The 17,635-nt window shown below is 37.8% G+C and overlaps 1 protein-coding gene across 1 annotated transcript in view; it reads left to right on the top strand.

Annotated features, from left to right (window-relative positions):
- TANC2 (tetratricopeptide repeat, ankyrin repeat and coiled-coil containing 2) overlaps positions 1–17,635 on the top strand; it is a 361,965-nt gene that overhangs the window by 174,631 nt on the left and 169,699 nt on the right. Inside the window, exon 5 of the mRNA XM_040245030.1 lies at positions 84–194. Within this exon, the coding sequence (XP_040100964.1) occupies positions 84–194 (111 nt within the window). The remainder of the gene's footprint in view (positions 1–83; positions 195–17,635) is intronic.

Raw genomic sequence — 17,635 nt, 5'->3', positions numbered from 1 at the left:
TCCTTTCTTTCTGTTTTCCTCTCTCTCTCTCTCTTTTTTTTTTCCCTCTCCCTCTCTCTCTGTCTCTTTTTTTTTGTCCTTAGCCCCTCTGAGGAAGGCAAAGTTTGTTGAGAGCCCACGAATTCCAGAATCCGAGCTTGGCTCACCAACCCTCACTTCAGCTCAGAAACTGGACGTGGATGCATACTGCCCTGGTAAGCGTGCATGCGAAGTATGTGCTTTGAAAGAGGGAGGTTTGGACTAGGCCCATCCAACAGAGCAGTGTTTTGCATGTATATTATTCATAAAATCACAGCTGTTATCTCTTGTGCAACTGACTGTGTATTTTCCTTATTAGAGCAGTTTCTACTGAACATCCTTTTTGATTGTTGATATAATTGTGTAGATATTGAAAACAGCTTCAAGGATAATTTTCAAAAGAATCAAAATAATTTGGTAGATAAATTCTCAGGGTGATTTGTGTGACCTGAGATACTTGAAGAAATTTTGCTTCAGCCATGTCCACTCATCAGTGTTCAAGTGTGAATAAAAATGTCGATTCAACCCTAGTCCTTTGCATATGATCTTTTTTTTTTTTTTTTTTGCCATAATCCCTATTGGTTTTCTGAACAGTTATAGAAAATAGTTGTGATGTTGGATACATTATACTTGAATTAGGAAAAAAAAGTTACAGTTTCCTGATTTGGACTCCTGGACACTCACTGTTAGAAATACCTCTTCTCATGAATGGCCTGTAAGCACATGTGGGAGTTCACTAAAACCCTTCTTGTGTGGGAGCCAAGCTGACACAGACTCATTATCAATGCTTAGATTCTTCCAAACTTAGATGAGTTGCTTGGCAACATCCTTTACACTTACTCTACAGTGAGTCTATAGAGCTATGTTAGAAATGTTCACAGCTCTAGTTGAGTATACAGATCAGAGCTTCAGTAAAGAACTTTAGAAGACTTGTTTTTAGGTCTTTTGTTTATTCCTGCTCATTAAAATCAATGTTAAACCACAGTGGATACAACTACTACATATTTACCGTACTAGAGATTAGCAGAATAAGGTGATTTCTAGTTCTGGGTAAGATATCAGTAGCTGTAATCTGAAATGTCAGGCTAGTATACCTCTGAAGCCAGGTAAGACATGTATTTTTTTTTTTAAAAGACAGGAGGCAAAAAACTTGAGGCAAACCTAATCAGAGACATTTGATTTTATGAACCAGCTTTGAATATTGAAAGACCTTGGGGATTTCGCTTTCAAGTTGCAGAACCTTGGTCTTCATCTACTGTTGTAAATGACTTTCACTTTTAAATCAATCACAGGTAGGTATTAGAAACTAGCTTTTCTGTTTCTAAAAGGAACAAAGTAGCATCCTAAAATGATGCAGTAGCACATTGTTAAAAGAATTCCTGTTTTGAGGCACTGTCGCGTTTCTTGGACATTGGGGTATGATGCTCTGCATTTCTTCATGCAGATTTTAGTATAATAAAGTAAAATGATTAAATGCACTGACTCTCTACTCCTGCATTGAGGTTTGGAAGAGAGGTTTGGAAGAAAAGAGAGATCTTTTCTTTTTCAGATTTGCAAATCAGATTTAGTGTGGGGGGACTAATTTTTCACTTCCTGATTGCCTATCTGACATCTTTAATCTAATCTAGTGATTGTTACTGTCAAGAAGCAAGGGAGCTGCTGTTATTTAGAATGCCAGTGCTGAATCACTGTGAAAAATCTTGTCCATGTTATTACTTACGTATATTTTCCACAAACATGAATCTTCACTGAATTGGAACTGAACCAAACTAAACCTCAATTAACATTTTCAGAAAACCAGGAAGAAACTAAAACACATTGCCAAAATGTTAACTGCCATGCTCTGCAGTCTCCTTTTCTTATCTGAAGCAGATTTAAGACATAGAAACATCTTAGTGATTTGTTCTTTTATAATAAATTCTGTGAAAATAAGTTTCTGCAGAGATAAGATTAGTGACCTGAGGGTTGAAGCTGTAATCTTCTACATACTACCAAAAATTAACAATAAACAAGTAAATTTAGTATACTCATAAAACAAACAAATAATCCATTCTTTCTGAATTTCTCTTACATAGGATATACTAGCAGAATAATGATCATATTAATATTTTATGATATACTCATACATAATAATGCAGTTAAAACTAGTGATCTGATATCTTCCTGCTTTATTTATTATCACATGCAAATTTGGAGAAAGAGTATATGTCACAGAGGCAACAAGCATATGAGCCCTGGCTCTCACATTTTAGCATGCTTCTCTGGTGGCTCAGTGGTAAAGAATCCACCTGCCAATGCAGGAGGTACAGGTTCAGTCCCTGGGTTGGGAAGATTCCCCGGAGAAGGAAATGGCAACCCAGTCCTGTATTCTTGCCTGGAAAATCTTACGGACAGAGGAGTCTGGTGGGCTACAGTCCATGGGGTTGCAAAGAGTCTGTCATGACTTAGAGACTAAACAACCACAGCAGCAAGAGTTGCCTAGAGAATTTCTTCAAAGGCAGATTGTGGGACCCAGCCCCAGAATTTCAGACTCAATAAGCCTGGGTAGGTTGCGAATTTGCTTCTCTAACAAACTCTCAGCTACTGCCGAAGCTGCTGGATGAGGTGCCACACTATGAGAACCAGCTGGGTTACAGGGTGGCTGCGGGCTGCAACCCATCAGGCTCATTCTGCTGTTGACTTCTGAGTAGTAATTGGTGACGTTGTTTCTTTATTATCCAGACCTCAACATTTTGGTGTCTGTATTTTAGGTGGGAAGAAGAAAGCTTTTATTTCTGAGAAATGGACATGTATTTTCCTTGGTTTGTCTTTTGGTCCATGGTATCTGTGTACCTGTAACTAGTTTTCAGTGTTGTCCTGCAAGGAAAAGGAAATTGTGGATCAAATCAGAGCAAGTTGTTCATGTTTGGTCTACAGGGGCTGGGGAAAGCTACAATGGGGTCTAGGTATTGATCCAGATTATTTGTCTAATAAACTGAGGGATTCAGTCTATATAGCATTAGATTCTAGAATACTTAAGTTTTACTATCCCTCAAATCAGATTTGTTGTATGCAGAAAATGTGAGGAACAGTATGAGTAAACAGTGTGTTTTGGTTCTGCAACTGAAACCATAGAGATGATCGATGATGTTACATAACTGAACTTCCCGAGTCGGGGAGGTCAAGCGAATTGTGTTTGATAATCGTCTTACAGTGAGGAAATTAGGACCTAGAGAATTTAAGTGATTTGTGTGAGGGTATAAGCAGGATTTATTGTTGAACTCTTGAAGTGGACACAGTGTAGTCCAGAAATACAGTGCCCCTAACTCTATTATTGTGTAAAATTCTATAAGCATCCCTTGCTTGACCCTTAAATTAAAAAGTAGAAAATTCAGTTTTTAAGTATGAGACAAGGCTGTATTCTCTTTCTAGGGTAACCAACTGATATCAGTGATTTCAGTAAAACAATTGCCTAAATAAGAGAACACACTCGTCCTACCCTCTAACTTTTCTGCCTACAGCATTGGTTATTAGCTGTGTGATTTTAGGCAAGTCACTTAACTTGTCTCAGCTTCAGTTTCCTCATCTGTAAAAATGGAAATGGTAATCTTAAATCAGATTAGTAAATACAGAACACTTAGCAGAATGCTTATTTTATAGTGAATGCTTATAAATGTTAGCTAATTTTGTTGTTATTATAGTGATGATCCTGAGTGTATAACACAAGATCTTAAAGTGGTTTTAAACAGGAAATACAAGATGTAAAGGCTTAGGGTCATTTTTAGTTAGAATGTGTCTGCCTGTGTCTCAATTACAGCCCTCCCCTTAGTAGTTTTGTGACCTTGAACATGTTGTATAATTTCTTCATGCCTCAGTTTCCAATCACAGTAACATTACATATAACATGATGTTACTTGATGATTTAACAGATTAAATATATATTTGCATAGATACTTGAATACACATTCAAAGGGGGAAATATCCAGAAGAATACACCAAACTTTGTTGCCTAAAGAGGGAGAGAATTGGGATTCTGTTTGTTGTCAGAGGAGAGAGTAGCATTCTTGAGATAAGAACATTATCTTATGTTAGCAGTGGTTGTAGCTGGCTGGTGGGATTACAGGTGATTTTTCTTTTCTTTATTGGGCAGTATGTGTTAGTTTCAGAGAGCTCGGGTTCTGAAATTAACTCTACATTTAATTCCTGACTCTGTCACCTACTAGCTTTGTGACTACATGTAACATTCATAGCCATAAATTCCTTGTAGGATTGTGATTAAAAACAGCTCTTTTTTAAACAATAAATCTTATAGAGTTGTTAAGATTAAGTAAAATAATGTATAGGACAAATGCTCAGCTGAGGTGAAATAAATAAGAAATGTATTACCCTTCCTGTTGTTCATCATCATCATCATCATTATACTTTTCTTTTCTAAAATTTCTGCAGGGAGTTTGTATTGAGATTTTTCAGTAATCAGATGCCGCTAAAGGATAGCAACATTCCTTCTTAGTTTTTTCAAGCTTTTTATGTTGCACATTTTAACAACACATAATTTCAGGTGTAGAAATGAACCTTGATACAGATGCCAGGCCAAGTTGACAGTTTTATAGGACTTTTGATACATGTGCAAGGTTAAGAGCCAAAGTCCAGACAGAGTTCTGAAAATAGACAGGCTTTTATCCACAGCAGATACTTTCAGAAGAATTTGAGATTAATCTTTTTGTAATAGATCCTTTCGAACCTCTTTAAAAAACGGCACTGTCCTTCAAAGGACAATGTTATTTAAGGGGACAACAAAATTAGGATGTATTTGAAACCCAAGAATGGAAGAGAGTTTTATGATACTTTCTTACTTGAAGGTGCATATTCATATTTATATAGTTTCATTCATAAAAGACTTTTCATTTGGATTTCTTAACAGCATTGTGTACTCTATAGCACAAGTGCAAACCACTGTACATGATGAAATATTTCACATAAAGTGAGTAGTTCCTTGATTCCTCTTTTCCCAACTCCTGTGTAGTCACAGTCATTCCACTTAGAAGAAAAGGATGATCGGTTTTCTCATCTTCCGTTGTTTGTTTTTTTTTTTCCTGAAAACATTATCAGATGTTACCTTTATTCCAAATGGTTTGGCATTCTTCTTTACTTTGCTGTGAATTTTATACTTTAGAGATAAAACCCTTTGTCTGGTTTTTGATTGGTTTATGGGTACCAGGAGCCTTTTTCTTGTAATTCACAGCTTCTATTATGTTGTATTTGTGTTTCTTATGTCTACTGTGTTGAAAACACAGGTATACTGCAAGATTTTTAACCAGAGTTAAACTGGTGAGTTTTGGGGTGAAGGGTTTCTAAACCCCTTAAAATTATATACAAACACTGTTTTACATGCACGTATGTACTTCTTTCAATCCCTGGGTTGGGAACATCCCCTGGAGAAGGAAATGGCAACCCACTCCAGTACTTTTGCCTGGAGAATCCCATGGAGGGAGGAGCCTGGTAGGCTACAGTCCATGGGGTCGCAAAGAGTTGGACACAACTGAGCGACTTTACTTACTTCTGTTAATATAACAGCTTCTCAAAGTGATCTGTAACATGTCTTTCCCCACTACCCGCCCCCAAAAAGAAGGAGAAAAGAAATGCTGTTATAAATGTTGAAATGAAATGAAGGTTGTTAATGGTACAACTGTTAGAACAACAACAACAAAAACCCCACCTAAATGTTGGGTAGTGGACAAACTTACAAATCAAATGAAGGTAGAAATGCACTGCAGCGCTGCCCTAACCAGGATGTGAAAGTCCGTATAACAACTAGAGAGAGGAAGCAGAGAGATAAACAGGAATGATTTCAGTATATTTCAAGCATGAGAGATGCTGCCTGAAAACTGATTATGAGCATAAGCACACCAAAGAGCTAGAATAAGAGAATGAATAGCTTTTCATCCACATACTCCTTTATCAACTAATAAGTTCTTAACATGTTAGAAAGTTCTTTCAGTGGACAGGTGCTTTATTGAATAGAACTTTTCACTTTGAACATTTTTAGTTGTTTTCATGATTTACATTTTATCATTATTTAAGACATTAACCATCTTTTTAAATCAAAATATAGTGAATTTACAATGTGTGCTAATCTCTGCTGTACAGCAAAGTGACTCAGTTATATACATATAGACCTTCTTTTTTTAATATTCTTGTCCATTATGGCTTTTCACAGGCTGTTGAGTATGTAGTTCCCTGTGCTATGGTAGGACCTTGTTGTTTATCCATCCTCTGTATACTAGTTTACATCTGCTAACCCCTAACTCCCTGTCCTTCCCTCCCCCATTAACTGTCTTTTAACTGACCTTTAGATTAACTCTTCTCAAGGTATTTTGCGTCACAAATTATACAGACTTGGCCTGTAAGTATGGTGCTTAGATCTGTAATTTAGCTAGATATCCAAATGGAAGTTTTTTTATTAACCCTAAAACCTGTCTATCTTTGGGTTTTTTGAGGCAGTGAAATGCACTAGTTTAGACTGCAGACCTGAGAGCCAGGCTGCCTGTGTTCAAATACTGACGCTTGTATGCCTTTGGGCATATTACTTACAATGATTAATTTCCTTATCTGTAAAATGGGGATTATAATATTACCTGTATCATAGGAGTGCTGTGAAGATGTAATAATTAAAATATATAAAATAATGACAATTATGTGGTCCAGAGTTAGTTTTAATAAATCTTAGCTACGTTAAAGTGTTCCGCAGCCTTTACTACTTGTCCTCTAAGAATGCTATGTGTGGAACTTTCCTGACGGTCCAGTGGTTAAGAATCTGCCTCCCAATACAGGGAATGTGGGTTCAGTTCCTGGTTGGGGAATTAAGATTCCACAGGCTGTGAGGCAACTAAGCATGTGCACAACTAGAGAGAGGCCTGTATGCCACACTAAGATCCAGTGCAGCCAAAGAAATAAATAAATACTGAAAAAAGTGCTGTGGATACGATTATCATTATCCTTTTTATGAGAGCACTTCACAAAGAGGATGAAGTTGCGCCTACAACCTGCTGTCACTGGCCTGTTTTCATAAGCAGTCTATGTATAGATTCTAAGCTTTGTGGGTTTTGGTTGTTTTATTTTTTTTTTAATGAAGGCAGCTTTCAATAGTGATAAATAGCCCTAGGATCATATAAACTCGGCTAAGTCTAATCATGCCACTTATTAGTTGTATAACTTTTATTATTTAGTCTTCCTAATTTTCTGGTTCTTCATCTGTAAAGGACAGAGAGTAATATTATGTACTCCATAGGGTGTTTGTGATGATTGATTAAGATAGAAGATACTTATTAGCACAATGTCTGGAGCATCAGATATTATGATGAATAGCATCTCTCACATATATATATGTTATTCTAAATTTATTTTTGAAAAAAATGCAGTTTTATGTTCTTCTTTCCCTACGCAATATATATATGTTCCTGCAGCCCAGTATTCATGAAAAATTCAGTGGGAACAAAGAAGAGACAGAAAGATATTCTTGACTTGTGTTTTGATACTCAAGAAACTAGAGATTTTAGGAATTCTGTATTTGACGTCACCACTGCCATCCTTTGTCTCTAAATCACTTGAAATCCTCTTTGTTTCTCTGTTTTTCCTTGTTTAGAAGTTGTTTGTTATAACATTTAAATTTAGAGAATTCCCTGGCAGTCCAGTGGTTAAGATTTCATGCTTTCACTGCCAAGGGTCCAGATTCAATCCCCAGTTGGGGAACTAAGATCCCACAAGCTGCCAGAATCATCAAAAAAAAAAAAAAAAATTAGTTAAAAAAAAATAGCCTAGGCTGTAGTTATCTCAGGGCTCAACTGGAGAGGCTCCTCTTTCAAGTTTATTATGCTTATGTTTGTTGAAGGATTTGGTTCCTCTGGGCTGTTGGAACAGAGGGCCTCAGTTCTTTGCAGCTTTTACCAGAGGCCACCCTCAATTCCTTGCCATGAGTGCTTATCCACAGGTGACCTCACCCATGGCAGCTTGCTTCCTGAGAACGAGCGAGGTGAGAGAGACAGTTTTTTATAACTTAGTCTCAAAAGTGGCATCATATCACTTTTTGTTGTATTCTCTTCATTAGATGCAAGTCACCATGTCCATCTCACACTCATGGGAATCAATTGAAATTTTAAAGAAAGTTGTTTAAATGAAGCAATGAATTCTCCTGTTTTTTTCTGTATAGTGATACATGCTATTTTGTATTCTGCTTCCCTGGTGGCTCAGATGGTAAAGAATCTGCCTACAATGCAGAAGACCTGAGTTCGATCCTTAGGTTGGGAAGATCCCCTGGAGAAGGGAACAACTACCCACTCCAGTATTCTGGCCTGGAGAATTCCCTGGACAGAGAAGCCTGGCAGGGTACAGTCCATGGGGTCACAGAGAATAGGACACGACTGAGCAACTTTCACTCCACTTCATTCTGTATTCTGGAAGCACAAATCCTTCTCATCTTTGTCTCCATAGTATTCCTAGGATCCCTCCCTTTTATATTCAGAATTCCCTTGCTGTTCTTCTAGTAACTGTCTGTAGGTCTTTCCTCTTGCCTAATCTCTACTGTTACGGTTCAGTGAAGTACTTCTTCCTAAAATGGTGTTTTTCTCTTTAAGTCTGAGTAACTACATCACATTATTTTAATGTGCAGGTTCTAGCATAAATTTCAGATTGGGAGGCCAACAAAGAATACATTTGCCATGTAGACAAAGGTGACTTTTGAAGATAATAATTTTCCTACTGTAATGAGTATACAATTGCTTTACTTTCCACATTAAAATAAATTGTATGATGGGTAAGGAAATCCAGGTCAATACGGGAATAATATGGAAATATTTGTATTGCACAAGTAACGCATTTTTGCCGTATTTTGTATCTCACACATGTCTATTCAAAACAGCCATTGGAAACCTCAGTTTAAAACCCAAAGGAGCATTCAGTGATGAATGGTCTTACAGATTTTTATGAAACATTTAAGATTCTTTTAATACTGCTTTTCATTTCAGCCAAATAGTCATCATCATACATAGATGTGCACATAGTATTTCTTGTGCAGTGGAGGCAATTATGTAGGCAAGGAAACTCTAGGGTAAGAGTTGCCAAGCAGTGAGTGCTTTCTGCCTCTATGTTTCCTGTCTCTACAGTGATTCTCTCTTCCAGTGGGAGAGAATCAGAATAGTGGGATGTTATAATGGAAGATTATAAGTATTTAAAAGCCTCTTCTCTAAGCTAAGTGCCAAACTAATGAATTTTTTAAGATGCAGAAAGTCCCTAATCTTATAAAAATTTTATCCCCAAATAGCGCAAGGGAGAACCACCGTGTGTGTGTTCAGGTGATTTTTCCCCCCATTTGTTTCTGTATGTCTGTAAGTGATTAGTAAAAAGAGTATAGGATTATCAGTAGATAAATTTACTTTTTAGGCAGCATTTTTTCCTTATCCAGCTTTATTGAGATATAATTTACATATAATATTGTGTAAGTTCATTGTGTATAACATGATTTTTATATATATGGATTATTGAGAAAATTTATGGAATATCTCCAGAAAATTATACCCCCATACAAAATTTTGCATATTGTCTGAGTTTTTAAAAAATTAAACTTTTGGTCTGTTTACCATCTGTTAACAGTTTTTTCTGAAAGCCAGTCTAAGCAAACCAAAATGAATAAGAATCCATGAGTAGAATTTTCCAAGGAAGTTACGTTACTGCTAACTCCTATTTTGTACCCTAAAGCTAGGTATCTAAATACTGCAACTGGAGAGATGCCCTAAAAGCTGATTCTTTAACTTAGGTTCTAGGTGACTTAATTTAAAGAAGGCAGTCATTAGGAAGGAAGTAGGTGAAAGGAAGGGTAAATAGAAATTCACTTCTCCTTCTAAGACATCAAGTCCTGTGATTATAAGCTCCTTAGATTTCTCTGCATCTGTCCCAACTAAGGCACTTTTTTCCCCTCAGTTGAGGATTAACAGTAACTTGTGTCATTGGTAGCCTGAAGTGGATCTCGTTTTCTCATCCACCTCCAGGGATCTTTCTTCCCCACCTTTCTGCCCTCTAGACCCTCCGTATTGAGAGGTCAGTCTCACCTAGAACTATGGAAAACATATCAGACCACTATCTTAGCCTCTGACTTACATTTAATTTTATTTTTTTTCCTTTTTTAAAAAAATTTTACTTTGCAATACTGTATTGGTTTTGCCATACATGAACATGAATCTGCCACAGGTGTACACGTGTTCCCAATCCTGAACCCCCCTCCCACCTCTCTCCCCATACCACCCCTCTGGGTCATCCCAGTGCACCAGCCCCAAGCATCCTGTATCCTGCATCGAGCCTAGACTGGCAATTCATTTCTTATATGATATTATACATGTTTCAATGCCATTCTCCCAAATCATCCCACCCTCTCCCTCTCCCACAGAGTCCAAAAGACTGTTCTATACATCTGTGTCTCTTTTGCTGTCTCGCATACAGGGTTATCATTACCATCTTTCTAAATTCCATATATATGTGTTAGTATACGGTATTAGTGTTTTTCTTTCTGGCTTACTTCACTCTGTATAATCGGCTCCAGTTTCATCCACCTCATTAGAACTGATTCAAATGTATTCTTTTTAATGGCTGAGTAATACTCCATTGTGTATATGTACCACAGCTTTCTTATCCATTCATCTGCTGATGGACATCTAGGTTGTTTCCATGTCCTGGCTATTATAAACAGTGCTGCGATGAACATTGGGGTACACGTGTCTCTTTCAGTTCTGGTTTCCTCGGTGTGTATGCCCAGCAGTTGGGTTGCTGGGTCATAAGGCAGTTCTATTTCCAGTTTTTTAAGGAATCTCCACATTGTTCTCCATAGTGGCTGTACTAGTTTGCATTTCCACCAACAGTGTAAGAGGGTTCCCTTTTCTCCACACCCTCTCCAGCATTTATTGCTTGTAGACTTTTGGATCGCACCCATTCTGACTGGTGTGAAATGGTACCTCATTGTGGTTTTGATTTGCATTTCTCTGATAATGAGTGATGTTGAGCATCTTTTCATGTGTTTGTTAGCCATCTGTATGTCTTCTTTGGAGAAGTGTCTATTTAGTTCTTTGGCCCATTTTTTGATTGGGTCATTTATTTTTCTGGATTTGAGCTGCAGGAGTTGCTTGTATATTTCTGAGATTAGTTGTTTGTCAGTTGCTTCATTTGCTATTATTTTCTCCCATTCTGAAGGCTGTCTTTTCACCTTGCTTATAGTTTCCTTTGTTGTGCAGAAGCTTTTAATTTTAATTAGATCCCATTTGTTTATTTTTGCTTTTATTTCCAGTATTCTGGGAGGTGGGTCATTAAAACAGACAAATTTTTCTAGAGAAGGTATTCAGAAACTATGTAGCAATTACATTGAAAAGAAATATAGTGCTTTCAGGGTGGCTGTATATTCTACAACTCATCATGCTCTTTTTCATTCCTACTGCCATTACTGCTAGCCATACCAGATGTATTAAAATTGCTTATATCCTGAAGGCATTTGAGTTTGCAACCTCTGCTTCAGTTACAGGGAGTGGTCACATTTTCTAGGAGGTGGCAAACCAGGTGGCTCAGTGGTAAAGAATCTGCCTGCCAAGCAGGAGACTCGGGTTTGATCCCTGGGTTGGGAAGGTCCCCTGGAAATGGCAGTCTACTCCAGTATTCTTGTCTGGATAATTCCATGGACAGAGGAGCCTAATGGACTGCAGTCCATGGGGTCGCAAAGAGTCAGATGCAACTGAGCACACACACACACAGAGCAATGAATGATGAAACAATGAAAATTTCCCTTACTCCCTCCCTATTAAAACATGCAATTTCAGGAGATTCATAGACTTCCAGGAGAGTGTGTATCAGAGGATCTCACATCAAGAGTTCTTGATTTAGATCCTTCAGTAGCTTACATATGCTACCATTTAGTGTATGGTTTGTAATTAGCTACTATGGTTTAGCTCTACGAGAAGAAAGTATTATGCATGATTGAACAATTGAAATCTCATGTTACTTTAAAAAGAAAAAAACTAAAGGAGAATTTCCTCAACCAATAACCTCTAGTGATGTTAGGGAAATAGTCACCTTCTCCAACACAGTGATCATCAAATGTGACTCTTAATTTTGTAACTATTCCTGTGTGCTCAACTTCCTCCATCTCTACCACTCATCTCACAGACTCTAGCTCTTTTCTGCTACATTTTTGCAGTATTACATTAATAACCTGAAAAGATTGCCTACGCTACTCTAATCCTATGACCTTTACCACGATTTCTTTCACATATTATTCTGCTAATTCTCTTCCCTTTTCATACACCTAATTATTTTTGGGTGCTGGATTTAATAGTTGAACATATGTATAGAAATGATCTTTTTTTCTTTTTTCCCAGAGAGGGTTTTCATTTCTTCTGCCACCTGTGAGCAGTTCAATCCAAGTTCCGGGTTGAAAGTTTTCTAGGCCAGTTAAATGACACAAATTAAGACTACAGAAACTGTTTTACTTCTGGTTCATCTTTACCCCTAGCATGTAGATCCTAAGGGTCTCAGGTATGGGGTGTTTTACTAGAGTTCCCATTCCTGGCAGATCCTAGACTCCAGTTTTGTTCCCTTGACCTTGCGAGACAGCTAAATGCACAGTTCAGCTGCTCAGTTATTTCTTACCTGTTAACAAATGCCCCCTTGCTAAAGTGGCCCTCTGTGCTGGCAAGATCTCCATTTCGGATTATGGCAACCCACTCCAGTACTCTTGCCTGGAAAATCCCATGGACTGAGAAGCCTGGTAGGCTACAGTCTATGGGGTTGCAAAGAGTCGGACACGACTGAGCGACTTTCCTTTCCTTTCCCTGTTGTTATAATGATACTCATCACCTCCTTGTTGGGTCTTTAATGTTTTTAAAAGATTTTTTAAATATATTTTACCCAGTTTTTATTAATTTTTATCAGCTGGAAGGTCTCCAATTACTGAAAAGTGTCTCCCACCATTATTTCCTTTGGGGAAAGAAATTCTAGCATTTATATATTTAAGATTGCACATACATCTAAAAGTATGTGAAAGAAGCGTTTTTATTTTTCTGTTCTGTGCTCCCCATGAAGCTACATGGGAACAGACTGTACACTAATAAAACAGTCTTAGAACACTACCTCTTTGGACAAAGCAGTCTTCGTAAATTCTGGGAGCTGTCTACTAAGAAATTGAAATGATATTATTAGCCAGTTGATTAAATACAAAGAAATTCTCATTCAAAAGAACTTTTAGAATTGGTTCATGGACCATATCCTTGAGCAAGTTGTTTCTTATTTGGACTTGGAAATTAGTACTTTACAGCAATATTTCAACAAGTTTTGCATACTGTGGTTATGATATTACCCATGATACTGAATTGTTGAAAAACTTGCCTTTCTGCCCCTGATCTCAATCTGCTGTTATTTGACCTGCTACCATTAAATTGGGGAGGAAAATGTCTGCTTCATCCTAAGTGCAATTCATAGATCATCGAGTTAAGTTCAACATTATTGTTTTCAGCTTTTATCTTACCCTCTACAATAGCCATAATAGTTAAATTATAATTCTGAGTGGATGAAGCTGTTCATATTGCTGCCAGAAAAAAAAATTAAATAGGGGATAGGAGTCATCAAGCAAAAGATTGGAAAGTTTCTTTTAATGTTTGAAGAGGATCATGAGACCCAAGTTTCCTACAGTCTGGCTTCTATTTCTTGGCTCTGTTGCAAACCAATTTTAAAAGGAAGGGTCTTATCTGATGGTTAATGTTTCATTAAAACACTGAGTATCAAAAGCTGTATAATACATTTTTTGTATCTACCATAAAATGCCTAGTGCATATAAAGACTCAGTCTTCTATTAATCCACATAAGTCATCTTTGGTACTGTAGAACAGAAGGCTACTCTTAAAATGCAAAGATATTATTTATTTTGTATAAATAATTTTTCTAAGTCTTAAAAAAAATGAAAGAGCTCTGGATAAAACTCATTTGTATACAAGTAAAACTTCAATTATAGTCAAGGGCATAAAATATGGATGCTGTTTTCTGGTACCTTATCAGAGAAGTGATGTTTATTTTCTTAGTTAAAATTTATTCTACACGATGAATTCTCTATTATAGCAAATGCCTTATCTGTTCCCTAACCAAGTAACATTTTTATAATGACCCAGGATGATATGCTTTGTGGCTAAGAGAGAAGAAAGAATTAAACTATAAGTGAATCACCACAGCATTTTTCTTTCTTTTTTTATTTTATTATTATTTTTTTACTTTATTTTACTTACAATACTGTATTGGTTTTGCCATACATCAACATGAATCCAGCACGGGTGTCCATGAGTTCCCAGTCCTGAACCCCGCTCCCACCTCCCTCCCCATACCATCTCTCTGGGTCATCCCAGTGCACCAGCCCCAAGCATCCTGTATCCTGCATCGAACCTAGACTCGCGATTCGTTTCTTACGTGATATTATACATGTTTCAATGCCATTCTCCCAAATCATCCCACCCTCTCCCACAGAGTCCAAAAGTCTGTTCTGTACATCTGTGTCTCTTTTGCTGTCTCGCATACAGGGTTATCGTTACCATCTTTCTAAATTCCATATATATGTATTAGTATGCTGTATTGATGTTTTTCTTTCTGGCTTACTTCATTCTGTAATCGGCTCCAGTTTCATCCATCTCATTAGAACTGATTCAAATGTATTCTTTTTAATGACTGAGTAATACTCCATTGTGTATATGTACCACAGCTTTCTTATCTGTTCATCTGCACCACAGCATTTTTCTAATGAAAGTTTTTGAGTAACAATTTTCCTAAGTCATTTCTTCTCAAATATCCAAACAAGAAAAAAATAGAACACTAAAATGATCAAAAACACTCATCTGGACAATTTATGCATTTTCTCCTTTATGCTTACCACTGTGTCCACAGTGCATTAGTGTAGTGACTGACTAATACATAGTAGATGTTCATTCAGTGTGTATTGAATGAATGAAATGAACCTAAAAAGCCAGAGGAAGGCAAAATGAAAGAATTTAGTACGCTATGAATATGTGTAAATTACATAATTTTCTCTTTACTTAAGAATGTGTCTTTTCTGAGAATTCCCTGGCGGGGCAGTGGTTAGGACTCTTGTGGCTTTTCTACTGAGAGCCTGGGTTCAGTCCCTGGTCGAGGAACTAAGATCTGACAAGCCAAGTGGCACAGCCCAAAAAGAAAGGAAGAAAAAAAATATATGAAAGAGAGACAGCAGAGACAGTACCATTGGGCTGAAGAAGAGGTTTCTGCCTTATTTAAAATATATAAATAAATACCCAACTAAGATAGTGATATTTTCAAATATTCTTTTTAAAAAATGTCTTTTCTCTTTCTAATTTACTGCAGAGGGCTTTGTATGCTTGAAAAACCAGAACCATGATTTCTTATCTGTTCTTATAACATAATTTCACTATGATGTTGAGAAAGGGGGAGTGGTATTTCTTTCAGTGTTTTTTTTTTAACGTATAGTATCCGTTTTGTTTTAAATTCATAAACTTTCTCCTCCTATGGAAGGAAGACGACCTGCCAGTGTGACTAGCATAAGGGAAGGGGCATAAAGCTTCACTGGATCAGAATTCAGCCATGGCAGCCAACTGAGATCAATCAGCTATAAGTGAACTGTAATAAATGTAATTTGAGAACATAATCAGTTAGTGTAAAGCAAAGAATGAGAATTTCAGGAAATCCTGCTGGCCGAACATGACACGTGTGTTTGCACTCAGCTGCTCAGTCATGTCCAACTCTGCAACTCTGTGGTCTGTAGCCTACTAGGCTCCTCTGTCCATTGGATTTTTCAGGCAAGAATACTGGAGCACGCTGTCATTTCCTACTCAAGGGGATCTTCCCGTCCAGGAACCAAACCCTTGTCTCCTGCATTGGCAGGAGAACCCATTTATCCTCAGAGGTCAGGAAAAGGAAAATAAATACATGAGTAAACTTAACACTATCCTTTGAGAAACTGGGTATATATATACAAATGACCAGACCGTCTATAAAAATAGAATTCTGACACTCAACTTTCAGCAAATAGCCTAGGAACACAGCCTATATCTACAAGTCAGACTTGTAGGAAGTAAGATTACTATCTCAAGCAACCAGTCCAAGAAGCCAACAGTAACCCCTGGAACTACAACAGTAACAACTGGAACTAAATCACCAGGACTGGATTATTAACTGACAGTTTCCCTAGTATTTGCCCTCACTTCCAACTTAAGACTAATGAGAGAAAGCTAAATTTGCACACTTAACCTGCAGAAAGTGAAGAGGAGCTAAAAAGCCTCTTGATGAAAGTGAAAGAGGAGAGCGAAAAAGTTGGCTTAAAGCTCAACATTCAGAAAACGAAGATCATGGCATCTGGTCCCATCACTTCATGGGAAATAGATGGGGAAACAGTGGAAACAGTGTCAGACTTTATTTTGGGGGGCTCCAAAATCACTGCAGATGGTGACTGCAGCCATGAAATTAAAAGATGCTTACTCCTTGGAAGAAAAGTTATGGCCAACCTAGATAGCATATTCAAAAGCAGAGACATTACTTTGCCAACTGAGGTCCGTCTAGTCAAGGCTATGGTTTTTCCAGTAGTCATGTATGGATGTGAGAGTTGGACTGTGAAGAAGGCTGAGTGCCAAAGAATTGATGTGTTTGAACTGTGGTGTTGGAGAAGACTCTTGAGAGTCCCTTGGACTGCAAGGAGATCCAACCAGTCCATTCTGAAGGAGATCAACCCTGGGATTTCTTTGGAAGGAATGATGCTAAAGCTGAAACTCCAGTACTTTGGCCACCTCATGTGAAGAGTTGACTCATTGGAAAAGACTCTGTTGCTGGGAGGGATTGGGGGCAGGAGGAGAAGGGGACGACCGAGGATGAGATGACTGGATGGCATCACGGACTCGATGGACGTGAGTCTGAGTGAACTCTGGGAGTTGGTGATGGACAGGGAGGCCTGGCGTGCTGCGATTCATGGGGTCGCAAAGAGTCGGACACGACTGAGCGACTGAACTGAACTGAGCCTGTCATATAAGATGCCCACTTCTAGTTAACGCACCTTCAGCATCTCTGTGCCAAGTGCCCCCAATCGGCATACCTGAAGCCTGTCCTTTCATCCACCTATAAAGCTTTCCACTCCACTGCCTGCCTTTGAGTCTCTGCCAGGTGCAAGTGATGGTAACTGATGCTACAGCAAGCTCTAGATACATAAATAAATAAACAAATAAACAAGCTTTGCTTGTTCTTATTTGGGTGGTTGTCATTTTATTTCCATGCCTTTTTTCCCACATAACATAATTATGGTATTCTGACCTAGAACATATTAATATAAGACTTTCATGCTTGGACATAAACAAAAACACACAAAAGAAATACTTTTTTGATAAGACTCAGATTAGGCATGTAACAAGTGAACGGATAGAATTAGATTCCTTACATGTCTTGAGAACAACAACATAGCATTTGTGTTAGTTAAAATGGAATTTCACCTGGAACATCATAGCTGCTGTCATTCCACCGGGCAAGTGATCTCTTTTCCTGATCCGGGTCGTTTATGCCTTTGTCTCAGCCTCCCTCTCGACAGCCGCTTGTG

The sequence above is a fragment of the Oryx dammah genome, unplaced genomic scaffold, assembly GCF_014754425.2.
Source record: "Oryx dammah isolate SB20612 unplaced genomic scaffold, SCBI_Odam_1.1 HiC_scaffold_8, whole genome shotgun sequence".
NCBI lineage: Eukaryota > Metazoa > Chordata > Mammalia > Artiodactyla > Bovidae > Oryx > Oryx dammah.
Note: the sequence above shows the minus strand (reverse complement) of the source record. Positions and strands in the feature narration are given on the sequence as shown.